This window comes from Labrus mixtus, chromosome 14, assembly GCF_963584025.1.
Source record: "Labrus mixtus chromosome 14, fLabMix1.1, whole genome shotgun sequence".
NCBI classification, from domain to species: Eukaryota; Metazoa; Chordata; class Actinopteri; order Labriformes; family Labridae; genus Labrus; species Labrus mixtus.
In genome coordinates this window covers 5,968,389-5,982,162 of record NC_083625.1, presented here as the reverse complement: position 1 = coordinate 5,982,162, position 13,774 = coordinate 5,968,389, and the positions used below count along the sequence as shown (strand labels likewise).

Genomic DNA, 13,774 nt, shown 5'->3' with positions numbered 1-13,774 from the left:
GTGAGTGTGTGAGAGAGTGGACTGCCTGCATTAATCACATAAAATCAAATAAGAAACCAAATCTAATTCAGCTACACTTGGACAACTGACCTGGAGAGAAAAGCCTGGGGAATTGGTTTCAAGGCACAGCACACTGTTATTTCCAGATCTGCTCAGGCTGGGGACCTCGGGGCTAATGCTGCCTCTGGGGAAAGATTATTATACTGTTTTACTTACTACTTAACTTGTCAATTTAGGATTTCCTGAATGTTTTAATTTTAGCTAGGCTCTTTTTTCTATTTTCATGGTCATAGTTCCCTCAAAAGCTTGTTATATTGAAGAGCCAGGGGCCCATGATGTTGACTAAAAATATTTATAACACTCTGACAAATAGACATCCTATGGTGGATCAGTGATACACTGACATCACTTGCTTCTGACAAACCAAAACCACATTTTCCCTGACTGACATATATAGTTTTCATTTGTTTAACATAGTATATTATATTGATAACATCATTTTCCCCCCTAATTTTTGTTGCAACTTTCTACTAAACGCACAGAATTATTTTTTAAAGGGTGGCTTTCAGTGTGATTAGGAAAAAATACATTTAAAAAAGACAGTTATTTCAGTCATAATTATACTTGTACAGTGACATTCTGAAAAGGTAATATTAATGTTAAAGTATAGCCCGCTAGCTTGATTAGCTAACTGCAATCCTAGTTCTTCCTGGATGTCAACATAATTTAGGCCTTATTAAACATGTTTCTCAATGTGACTTATGGCCTATGATTAACTAATTGAGAAATGAGTCAGACTTACGTTTGATAAAGTATCTATTTCACAGAGTTTTGATAAAAAGCCGCTATAAAATGTTGGTCAAACTGTGATCTGTTCACTTCTGCTGCCGACTCTGCATTAGCTGTCACTCAAATGTTGAAAACGGGGTCTCCTTGCCTTTACCAAAAGGGTGAAACAGCGCCACCAAAATCTCACTTGTGGTCAGAAATATATGACATCCGTAGTGATAAGAAGAACTACGTAGAGGATGAACGGTTTTGTTAAGAAAGATATGAACCTAAATTTCCCTGCTGGGATGAATAAAGTATATCTTATCTTATCTTATCTTATCTTGTCTTATCTTATCTTATCTTAAATTAGGCTACTGGTGCGGGAGATAAAACTGTAAGTTTTACGGTGATACTGTCTAAACAGTCAGTTGTAAATTTGGTCAGTACCATATTTACAGTCTATGGTCAGTACACCTCAATGCTGTAAGAGACAGCACTGAAAAGCAGATTACTGTCAGCAACCGAATCTAGCTCTTGTATTTTATGAATCCCACCATATCTTTAACTGATAGGACCGATTTTAACTAGATAATGAGCCGTATACGTAGAAGTAGTTTTCTTGAGATAAAAAGCGGTTCATATGACCGTAAGGGGGTGATTCCAAACCTTAATATTTACAGTCTATGATCCAAACTGCTCTTTGCCAGCTGTGCCATTGTTTTCCAGTAGGTAGGCTAGGTGGTGCTCAAATTGAAACCAAATCTGTACTCAAACTTATAGTACAGGAACTTGGGCCCTAAAAGTTGAGATATCCCTACCCGAGGTAGAACAAAGCACAACCATATTTTTTCATAACTTGAACATGTCTAGTTTATGAAACGGATGGTTGTATAAAAATATTTTACTGCAAAATAACTTTTTTTTGGATGTTTTATGCATCTTAACAAAAAACGAAAATAGGTCAAATTAGGGCTTCTCCGGAAGGGACAGCTCTAGCCTCATCACATGTATCTCTGGGAATCAGAATCAGAATTTCACCAAATTTGGACAGGATGTTCACAGATAGTTAGTAGTTACAATTATGCAAAGTTTTTATCAATACCATTTTCAATTTTTTAATTTGTCACACTTAAACACACATGTAGTTTAGGCGGAAATTGAAAATTGAAACAGAAATTCAAAAGGTATGTATATCAAAGTCTGTCATTTTTTAAGTAAGGACACCAAACATTAAAATATGTCATTTTTTATCTTCTTTAGACTGTTATCTCAACATAAAAGTAAGTTATTTGAGTCACTTGACCCTATGCTGTCACCAGCCCCTAACAGGAAACTAGTGCAGCCAGGATTTCAGGGCGACCTGGTACAATGGGGCCCTATGGATGTGTATGTGGGAGGAGGTGGCCACAAACAATAGATTAAGACTTAACAACAAGACACAATATAATTGTATTCTGTAATACATTTATATATATATATATATATATATATATATATATAATTAAACATTTTATAGTTATTCCTAATACATTGTGTCTCATATTTTTAATCTTACATATGATTTACATGATGACACTCAGAGTCAACCCGCTGCTTTCAACAATATTGTCACCTTGTTTCTATTTCATTCTAAAAAATTAAAGCATCGTCTTGCCATCAGTTGTGAAATATTGATGAACTAAAAAGCAGTATTGATTTATATAACCTTGAGTTCTTAGAAATTAAATATACTTCATATAGTCTATTTGTATATCGGCCATACATATATCGGTTGTAGTTTTTTTATATATTTCAGTCATATAAAGATGGCGTGTAGTCACCATATCTCCTGCTTTTAAGAAGAACCCTAGTTACTTCAGAGGATACACTGGATGAAGGGATAATTTTTATAATACCCTAAGTATGATAAAGTGTTAAAAAAAAACTACAATAGCTATTTTTGTTGAATGATTTATCAGGCAACCAATGGAGCTGGGATACAAAACAATTCTTATGATGTCTTAAATGTGTTTGAGGTGAATTAGGATAATAACCATGCAGACATGTTTATACACTTATACATGCACTTATTTCACCTCATTATATATAATGACATTTGATTTTAAATGCTAATTACAAAGGGTGATTTCCACTTTTAGACAAAATGACTGTGAACCTAAGAGCTTAACACCTTGCAACTAAAAACCTTTGTGTCACACTAAGCATCCCCTGGGGACAAAATTTGACCTCTTATCTCTTTGCTGATCTTGTCCTGTGCTTGTGTAAGTTGTGTTTACTCGTGAAAAATCTCCTTCTGCCAAGTTTGAACCGTCAAATGTATCCCTAACTCTGAATCTTGGCTGTAGAAAATGACACCAACCCGCTGAAAGCAGTAACACATAAGAATAAGAAAAAAATCTATCTTCTATCTTAAGGTCTGGTTTGCTTTTGTAAACCATTTAAAGATATCAGTCTAAGTTTAAGTGAGCTTCATAACTAACTAAAACAATCCTTTTTAGACACCACAACTAAATCAAGACAACACAACCAAATCAAGACACCAAAACTAACAACTACTATTACAACCTATTGAAACTACAACCCTGGCTGCTTCTGATCTTTCATTGACAATGGGACAAAAGCTGTGTGTGGCGTAGCTAGATGTGTAGTAGCCAGTGCACGCAGGAAAGGTACAGTAGCCTATATGGAGAGGACATTAAACGGTTAACTCCATAACAGAACATTACAATTAAATAGCCTATAATCATGACAGAAAATTTTACACTGTGAAAAACAGAATGAGGCTCTGAAATCTCATAGTGCAAAAAAGTAAAAATACAAATCTATCCACCTTATTCCTAGCCCCCATGGTACTTTGCGTGAATTATGGACGCCACTTCTGGTGCTTTCTGTCACTGAACCCGTTCCTGACACGTATCAGGACACGTATTCTGAATGAACAACTTGGAGATAAAAATGTTGGAACATCATCTGTTTCACCTCAAATGAAATAATGTGATCATCATCCATGTGTGAATTTGAGCAAGTTAGCACACAATTTAGAACATTTGTCAAATATTTGGCCTTTTTAATCATTAATCAGATCATTTCATTTTTCTACACGAAGGTAGTTTAACTTAAAATGTTTAGTTCATGCTGCCCTGCACTCAGCCATGAATCGCCCTAATGTTACATTAAACTGTAAAGACAACAATAAAACTAACGTCCTGTCGTTCATCCCACGCCTGAAATCCTAACGGTACCTGATGTCCTCCTGGCGCTGCTGACACAACGTTTCTTGTCCAATGGTCTGTCGTAGCCCAGCCACAAAGTGGGATAAGAGTTTCCTTCGTTGGCTTCTTTCCCACATAATGTAATGAACACAGGTACAACGTTTTTGGTGGTCCTTTGGGATTCATCATCTGCAGGTAAGAGATGGAAACTGTAACGTGTCACAGGAACAATCCCGTTTTGTCTTCGGTGCATGTTCAGTACACCACTGTTCAAGCCACAAATTTGGCTAAGTCTGGTTATTAGTACAACCGCGAACAGCGCAACAGGTAACAGAACTCCGCAGGGACATTTCGGATAAAAATAACTTGTGCCATATAATATAACCTAAATTAATATATATATATATATGGGCGGCTGTGGCTCAGTTGGTAGAGTCGTCGCCTCTCAACCAGAAGGTCGAGGGCTCGATTCCCAGCTGAGCAACATGTCCGATGTGTCCTTGGGCAAGACACTCAACCCTGAATTGCTCCCGCTGCTTCAGTGGCAGTGTATGAATGGGATTAGTTACTTCTGATGGATGATACTACATAGCGATCACTACCATCAGTGTGCGAAAGGGTATGAATGGGTGGGTGTGACAGGCAGTGTAAAAGCACCTTGAGTAATTGGAAGACTAGAAAAGCGCGATATAAGTTCAAGTCCATTCACCATATAACAGTAAAACATCTGACAAAAAATAAAGCAGTATTTGCAAATTAGAAGACGATTCTTTTCAAAAGAACCGCCGTTGATGATTAGCCACTATGGTTAGCCACTGTAAGGAACTAGCTTTTTCCTACTTCCGCTGTATCACCTGAAGTTCCACCCATAATCACTTCTACAGAAGCGCCAACGAGAACAAGGTGGATAATTGTAACTGTTGTTAGACTGTCATGAAGAATTGCTTTTTTGAGGCAGATGTGGCACAAAATTTGCATTGTGGCCTAACTCGTGGTGAGAGAAGAGTTGAGAGTTAGATCAAAGCAACTTAGCTAATAGATTGCTTTAAATGAAAATAGATATAGAGTTATTATGGTAGTCATCTTTTCCTGGTGATAATTTCGTTCTGAATATTTTTCTTTTAAAATGTCAAAGTGGTGTAACATTTAAGGTTGAAACAGGGACCTTTCGCGTGTTAGGCTACACGCCGGAAAATGCATTCGCCTCACCTACCAGCCACCGTAGAGAAGAGTTAAGAGGTAGTTAAAAGCAACTTAGCTAACAGATGAATTTAAATTAACATTCCTTCACTATAACTTTTCTTCACCATTTTAAAAATGAAAGGGATGAGAACAGAAAAAAATAGATCATCATTGCAATATTTTATGAATAAAATGCATTTAAATATTATCAAATGATTATCATTATTTGTTTTCTCATTATTTCGGTTCTACTTTTGTTATTATGCACAATGTCAAAATGGTGTAACAGTTAGGGGAGAAAGAAAACAATGTTTCCGCCCAGAGACCTTTTGCGTGTTAGGCGAATGTGATAGATAGCAAGGATTATATGGCTACCCATACAAGAAGATATAACTGTTAACCAGACTGGTAAAGGTGAGATGGGAACATGGTAAGGACAGCAAGATCTTATGGTCTGAAATGTTAAAAACTGAACCCTTCCACATCAACTTTCTAGCAAACTCATCTTACCTATTTTGTTGTGGCAAAGTCAAAGCTCAAACATACTTTTTTGCCAAAGAAGAACACTGAAGCACAACATGAGCTCCTGCCCTAAAGCAATTTGGAAGGGGCGTTGTGTATTTTAAGCGACACTACCGTGCTTAAGGCCCTGACACACCAAGGAGATCATCGGCCGTCAGTCCTACGTGGACCGTCAGTTAGCGATCATAGCTCTAGTTTTTGTGGTGTGTTCAGCTCCGTCGCTACCCGTCAGCCCTCGTCTGCCTTTTTTTCGGCCGATTCGACATGTCGTTCGGTGCGGTTGGTGAGAGGAATTACTCTGATTGGCTGTTCAGCTAAGTGAATCCGTGTATGAGAAGAAAAATGGAAGTGACGAAAGCAAGTAAACGACTACATTCAAGAGGTAACTTTTTATCAGACATTATTCTCGATTAGAAGTACCTAGATTACGAGTTGTGAGCGACAGTGGTGTTAAAACGGTCTTCTTGTATCATAACAACGGTTTATATATCCGCATGTCCTTGTCCCCTTCCTGTTTCCCTGATTACAGACTACTGCCACATGCTGGCATGGAGAGTTATTTCCTCTCACGCATGCCCATGGTGGTTGGCCGTCGGCTGTAGTCTTTGCGGTGTGATCAAGTGCAACTTTTTGGCAAAGACAAAGGCATTGTGAGGTGTCTTGAGGCGACGCCACAGTTGGCCTTCGTCGCCACTACTTCCATGCCGTCTGCTTGGTGTGTCAGGACCTTTATAGTTATCCTGAAGTCAATTAGCAATTCTTTTGACCAGCATCTCCCACCACCAAAATATTCAGACATTTGTGAGGGCAGAATTTGCAAATCCCAAACAAAAAGGGGTGTATGATTGGCAGATTCAAGAGGGACCTGGACCTTAACCTTTTGAAGAGATATAATGCTGGTCTATCTGGGCGGGGGTATTGCTGAACCTAACAGTGCCCTGGGAGGGGCGGATGCAGGAGGCCAGAGAGCGGCAAAAGTAGGAATGAACAGAGCTAATGGAGGAATTTAGTGGACTTGGTTGGTATGCACTTGCATGATAAACAGTCAGTGTGTAAAGTGTTTAGCCTTGGACGCAGGCAGGGAATGTTTGCTAGGGTATCTGATGTTGATCAAAACTCCAGATGACACCTTATACTATCATTTAAGATGGTTAGTGCACCACTAGATTCATGTATCAACTACTATAACTATCATAAACTTTACAACCCTTGAGTAGCAATGCAATCCAACCAAGATTGATCAAGCAGACATTTGTGTGTGCAGCAACAATCGCGTAATCATCTGATAATCTGTGCAATAACCTTAACTTGTTATTATTTCTCTGCCCTACCTATGGACATCAATGTCCAACCAGTTAGTTCAGTGTTTTTATCCTAAAAGGGAGACATTACTAAACCTGTTCCCCCTTATCATTGAGGCCCATCAAATAGGAATTTCCTGTTTAGGATGATCTTCACAGCTAGTGAATGGATGTCCATGAGGTTTCTGTACATCTTACATACAGCTGATCAAAGGATTTGATAGTAGATCTGTCCTAGATATTTCTCCACCACTCCCACATATTTTCAAACAAAGTCGAATTTTTAGCTATATTTCATTCTAGTCACAGAGGTTTCCTTTTATGTTGGTGTTGAACATTTACATGTCAGGTACATAGAAATGTTGCTATGAGAACATGATTTATACTTTATTTTTTTCTCTTGTTTGCAATGTTTTGTTAAGACTGATGCCTTTGGGATTTGTATGCAATACAGCAGCTTGTATGATTTCATGGCAGTGACACCACACCCCCACATGGGAGCATGCAGGATTTGCCATGGAGGTGAGACATAATGCGAGACCGAATTCCAGAGAGGGACTAATGCTAAGGGTATAAAAGTACAGTTAAATACATGATGAGAGGGGGGTTTCACACAGGTAAAACCGGTTTGCCTCAGATTGTGTAGTAGATTAAAAATTGTTCAGATTATATAAATGTGCAAAGATTAATATCAGTCAGGATGAAAAATTTCTCTGAAGTGACGTCTTTTCATATGACTGCTTACTATGGAATGGAAAAGCTGAAGCCATTGTACTTTTTCATTTTCCTTATGATATACATCATCATTATTGTTGAAAATGTCATCTTAATCAGTGTGATTTATCATGAAAAAAGCCTGCATGAGCCCATGTACTTGTTGGTGTGTAACTTGGCAGTGAATGGTCTGTATGGAAGCACAGCTTTACTGCCAGCAGTCCTGAGCAACCTGTTGTTACGCTCATATGACATATCTCTGGCACTTTGTCAGACACAGATCTATGCAGTACACACATATGCCATAACTGAATTCACAATTCTTGCAGCGATGAGTTACGACAGGTATGTGGCCATTTGTTATCCACTGCTTTATCATGCCATCATGTCACAAAGACTCGTTAAACTGATTGTTTTTACCTGGCTCTTTCCCTTACTTGCCTTTTTAATTGTTTTTTTTTTCACTCTTCAGCTTAGGTATTGTGGAAGAACAATTGAAAAGTTGTACTGCATGAATTACATTTTAGTCAAACTGGCCTGTTCTGATACGTCTACTGTCAACATAATCGGTCTGTTATCTGTAGGTTTGTACGCAGTTCCACAGATTTGTATAATATTTTATTCATATGCACACATCCTAAGAGTATGTTTAGCGTCATTCAGCAAATCCAACTTCAAAGCCCTCCGGACATGCACTCCCCACCTACTAGCGATAGTTAACTACGCAATAGGTTGCTTTTTAGAAATAGCACTAAGTCGATTTAACACAACTGACCTTCCTTACCAAACCAAGTTGTTTTTGTCTTTGTACTTTTTGATATTTCCACCACTTCTTAATCCAGCCATCTATGGGTTGAGTATTAATTTTATAAGAGCACGACTGTTCAGGCTTTTAAGCAGAAAAAGGAGGATAGAAGCAAATTAGTAAAGATTAGAGTGATGCTGCTGCTCTGCTTCAAAATGTGTCCTGAAACCTATGGCATGTGGAGTCTTTTGTCTCTCTTTGTTATTTAATCCCAATTTCTTTTTCATTTAATGAGACAAAACTATACCAGACAGCACAAAGAAAAAGTAGTCTTAATTCATGTTATACCACGTAGAATTCCTGTTGCATAGCTGGCTGAAGCTGAGACTTTGTGCATATGATGAATTGAGTGTTAATCAGTTTGTCTAAACCTTTGCAGGACAATAGATTATAATGTATTTGTACAGACATTATTTTAATCTTCGCCTCACTGCTTATTGAGATATATCACTAGAACGTTTCTTTTTACTGAATGGTCAAATATTTTTGGTACAAGTAAATGCAAACATTGACTAATTCAAATGTTTACGTTTTGACGTCCAGTCTTATGTTTTTTAGGTATTAGATCAGACAAATTTAATCTGAAGTGTAGTGTTCATAGCACCTTAGTCACATTACTGTAACATCATTTATGTAAACTCATTTCAGGCTGCCTATAAGTGCATAGAAATATTGATCTTCTTTCAAGTAGAAAGCTTGATATAAATTCCAACACAGATATGTGTAGAAGTTCTTCTTGAATAACTTGCTAAAGTTATTAAAGCATATTATCATGAATCATCAGTTGCTGCATCTGTTATCTTGTGTTGTTCACTGAAATATTTTAGTTACAAAAAAATCAGGAAGGGATCTTGATATGAACTTTTGAAAATTGGCATTGAATGTTGAATGTGCAATAAAATGTATGGGAAAGAAGATTCATTTCAATGCATCACAGTTTCAAATAACTTTTTACATGTTATATGAATTATAAAATCTTTAATTTGGGCCAAATCCAATGGGTTTATAAACACAATGACTGTAACATTTACCTAAGATTATTTCACCGTTTAATTAGTGGGACCTAATTGCTTACCAATTTAAATAACATTTGCACTTTTAGCATCATTTTCTATCATTATCCAAAAAGATAATGGAACTTGGAACAATTTATTACTGTTTCACATTGGCACATTAACTGCATATATAATAAAATTAGGTTTACTATTTGATATTTGTATACATATAAATAGCCCACTTTCTTTTTATTAATCCTCTTCTGCATTATTTGTTTTGTTAATTTAATTCTACGGCGCCACCTCATGGCACAAATGTGCAAAGTCAGTCAATTTCCAATCGTACGGTAACATGTTTCAGTTATAAAAAATATGCTTTCTACATTAAAATGAATTCATATCACAAGTAAAACAGTGGCTAAAACTGAAGCAGGTTTGTGAGCATTGAGGGTTAGGGTCATTTTACTGTTTGGTCTTATTTAGTCTCTTATTTGAATTGAGTTTATAATGTCTGTATTTGTATAGTATCATTGTTTCTACATTTCTTTAAGTCTAATGATTTTGTTTTAATCCTTGAAGCCTATAGCCAGGGACAGGGCTTGTAAATTAGCCACGGCTTGAAACCTGTATGGCATCTTCTTCGTTTTTAACATATGAAGCAATGTTCACAGCATTTGTCCCTGTTAAATAAACAAATACAAAATAAATACATACATTTTCTATGCTTGTGGCCTACGCTAAAAAAAACTCATTCAAATATTAAGCGGTAGTGGAGGAGGAATGAAGGGATAACAATGGAAATCTACAGACCATACAAAGAAACACAAAACTGAATAGCAATTACAGCAGGCACACAAACAATTGAAACTATTTCTACGTGTTATTTTATAATTTGACATTATTAATTTGACGTTCTGTTGTTGTGCTCCAGTTTTAAAGGGATAGCTTACTTTCTGTATCATCCCTTGTCTTGGAAACGTTCAATGTACTTTCACAATCACTGAGGCACAGCTCAGATGCATGGAGAGACATGAAAAATGAGAGAGATTGAGTGTGAGTGTGTGAGAGAGTGGACTGCCTGCATTAATCACATAAAATCAAATAAGAAACCAAATCTAATTCAGCTACACTTGGACAACTGACCTGGAGAGAAAAGCCTGGGGAATTGGTTTCAAGGCACAGCACACTGTTATTTCCAGATCTGCTCAGGCTGGGGACCTCGGGGCTAATGCTGCCTCTGGGGAAAGATTATTATACTGTTTTACTTACTACTTAACTTGTCAATTTAGGATTTCCTGAATGTTTTAATTTTAGCTAGGCTCTTTTTTCTATTTTCATGGTCATAGTTCCCTCAAAAGCTTGTTATATTGAAGAGCCAGGGGCCCATGATGTTGACTAAAAATATTTATAACACTCTGACAAATAGACATCCTATGGTGGATCAGTGATACACTGACATCACTTGCTTCTGACAAACCAAAACCACATTTTCCCTGACTGACATATATAGTTTTCATTTGTTTAACATAGTATATTATATTGATAACATCATTTTCCCCCCTAATTTTTGTTGCAACTTTCTACTAAACGCACAGAATTATTTTTTAAAGGGTGGCTTTCAGTGTGATTAGGAAAAAATACATTTAAAAAAGACAGTTATTTCAGTCATAATTATACTTGTACAGTGACATTCTGAAAAGGTAATATTAATGTTAAAGTATAGCCCGCTAGCTTGATTAGCTAACTGCAATCCTAGTTCTTCCTGGATGTCAACATAATTTAGGCCTTATTAAACATGTTTCTCAATGTGACTTATGGCCTATGATTAACTAATTGAGAAATGAGTCAGACTTACGTTTGATAAAGTATCTATTTCACAGAGTTTTGATAAAAAGCCGCTATAAAATGTTGGTCAAACTGTGATCTGTTCACTTCTGCTGCCGACTCTGCATTAGCTGTCACTCAAATGTTGAAAACGGGGTCTCCTTGCCTTTACCAAAAGGGTGAAACAGCGCCACCAAAATCTCACTTGTGGTCAGAAATATATGACATCCGTAGTGATAAGAAGAACTACGTAGAGGATGAACGGTTTTGTTAAGAAAGATATGAACCTAAATTTCCCTGCTGGGATGAATAAAGTATATCTTATCTTATCTTATCTTATCTTGTCTTATCTTATCTTATCTTAAATTAGGCTACTGGTGCGGGAGATAAAACTATAAGTTTTACGGTGATACTGTCTAAACAGTCAGTTGTAAATTTGGTCAGTACCATATTTACAGTCTATGGTCAGTACACCTCAATGCTGTAAGAGACAGCACTGAAAAGCAGATTACTGTCAGCAACCGAATCTAGCTCTTGTATTTTATGAATCCCACCATATCTTTAACTGATAGGACCGATTTTAACTAGATAATGAGCCGTATACGTAGAAGTAGTTTTCTTGAGATAAAAAGCGGTTCATATGACCGTAAGGGGGTGATTCCAAACCTTAATATTTACAGTCTATGATCCAAACTGCTCTTTGCCAGCTGTGCCATTGTTTTCCAGTAGGTAGGCTAGGTGGTGCTCAAATTGAAACCAAATCTGTACTCAAACTTATAGTACAGGAACTTGGGCCCTAAAAGTTGAGATATCCCTACCCGAGGTAGAACAAAGCACAACCATATTTTTTCATAACTTGAACATGTCTAGTTTATGAAACGGATGGTTGTATAAAAATATTTTACTGCAAAATAACTTTTTTTTGGATGTTTTATGCATCTTAACAAAAAACGAAAATAGGTCAAATTAGGGCTTCTCCGGAAGGGACAGCTCTAGCCTCATCACATGTATCTCTGGGAATCAGAATCAGAATTTCACCAAATTTGGACAGGATGTTCACAGATAGTTAGTAGTTACAATTATGCAAAGTTTTTATCAATACCATTTTCAATTTTTTAATTTGTCACACTTAAACACACATGTAGTTTAGGCGGAAATTGAAAATTGAAACAGAAATTCAAAAGGTATGTATATCAAAGTCTGTCATTTTTTAAGTAAGGACACCAAACATTAAAATATGTCATTTTTATCTTCTTTAGACTGTTATCTCAACATAAAAGTAAGTTATTTGAGTCACTTGACCCTATGCTGTCACCAGCCCCTAACAGGAAACTAGTGCAGCCAGGATTTCAGGGCGACCTGGTACAATGGGGCCCTATGGATGTGTATGTGGGAGGAGGTGGCCACAAACAATAGATTAAGACTTAACAACAAGACACAATATAATTGTATTCTGTAATACATTTATATATATATATATATATATATATATATATAATTAAACATTTTATAGTTATTCCTAATACATTGTGTCTCATATTTTTAATCTTACATATGATTTACATGATGACACTCAGAGTCAACCCGCTGCTTTCAACAATATTGTCACCTTGTTTCTATTTCATTCTAAAAAATTAAAGCATCGTCTTGCCATCAGTTGTGAAATATTGATGAACTAAAAAACAGTATTGATTTATATAACCTTGAGTTCTTAGAAATTAAATATACTTCATATAGTCTATTTGTATATCGGCCATACATATATCGGTTGTAGTTTTTTTTATATATTTCAGTCATATAAAGATGGCGTGTAGTCACCATATCTCCTGCTTTTAAGAAGAACCCTAGTTACTTCAGAGGATACACTGGATGAAGGGATAATTTTTATAATACCCTAAGTATGATAAAGTGTTAAAAAAAAACTACAATAGCTATTTTTGTTGAATGATTTATCAGGCAACCAATGGAGCTGGGATACAAAACAATTCTTATGATGTCTTAAATGTGTTTGAGGTGAATTAGGATAATAACCATGCAGACATGTTTATACACTTATACATGCACTTATTTCACCTCATTATATATAATGACATTTGATTTTAAATGCTAATTACAAAGGGTGATTTCCACTTTTAGACAAAATGACTGTGAACCTAAGAGCTTAACACCTTGCAACTAAAAACCTTTGTGTCACACTAAGCATCCCCTGGGGACAAAATTTGACCTCTTATCTCTTTGCTGATCTTGTCCTGTGCTTGTGTAAGTTGTGTTTACTCGTGAAAAATCTCCTTCTGCCAAGTTTGAACCGTCAAATGTATCCCTAACTCTGAATCTTGGCTGTAGAAAATGACACCAACCCGCTGAAAGCAGTAACACATAAGAATAAGAAAAAAATCTATCTTCTATCTTAAGGTCTGGTTTGCTTTTGTAAACCATTTAAAGATATCA

General features: G+C 36.4%; 2 protein-coding genes across 4 annotated transcripts in view; one reads left to right on the top strand and one right to left on the bottom strand.

The window, feature by feature from the left end:
* LOC132988864 (serrate RNA effector molecule homolog) overlaps nt 1-13,774 on the bottom strand; it is a 164,038-nt gene that overhangs the window by 54,621 nt on the left and 95,643 nt on the right. The gene's annotated exons all lie outside the window — the stretch shown is intronic.
* On the top strand, nt 7,647-8,627 carry LOC132988726 (olfactory receptor 52D1-like). The gene has a single exon (XM_061056300.1). The coding sequence runs from the start codon at nt 7,689-7,691 to the stop codon at nt 8,625-8,627; it is 939 nt and encodes a 312-aa protein (XP_060912283.1). The 5' UTR covers nt 7,647-7,688.

Bases quoted from the DNA above. Each gene is read 5' to 3' on its own strand.
- LOC132988726 (XM_061056300.1), top strand. From the start codon at position 7,689: ATGAAAAATTTCTCTGAAGTGACGTCTTTTCATATGACTGCTTACTAT.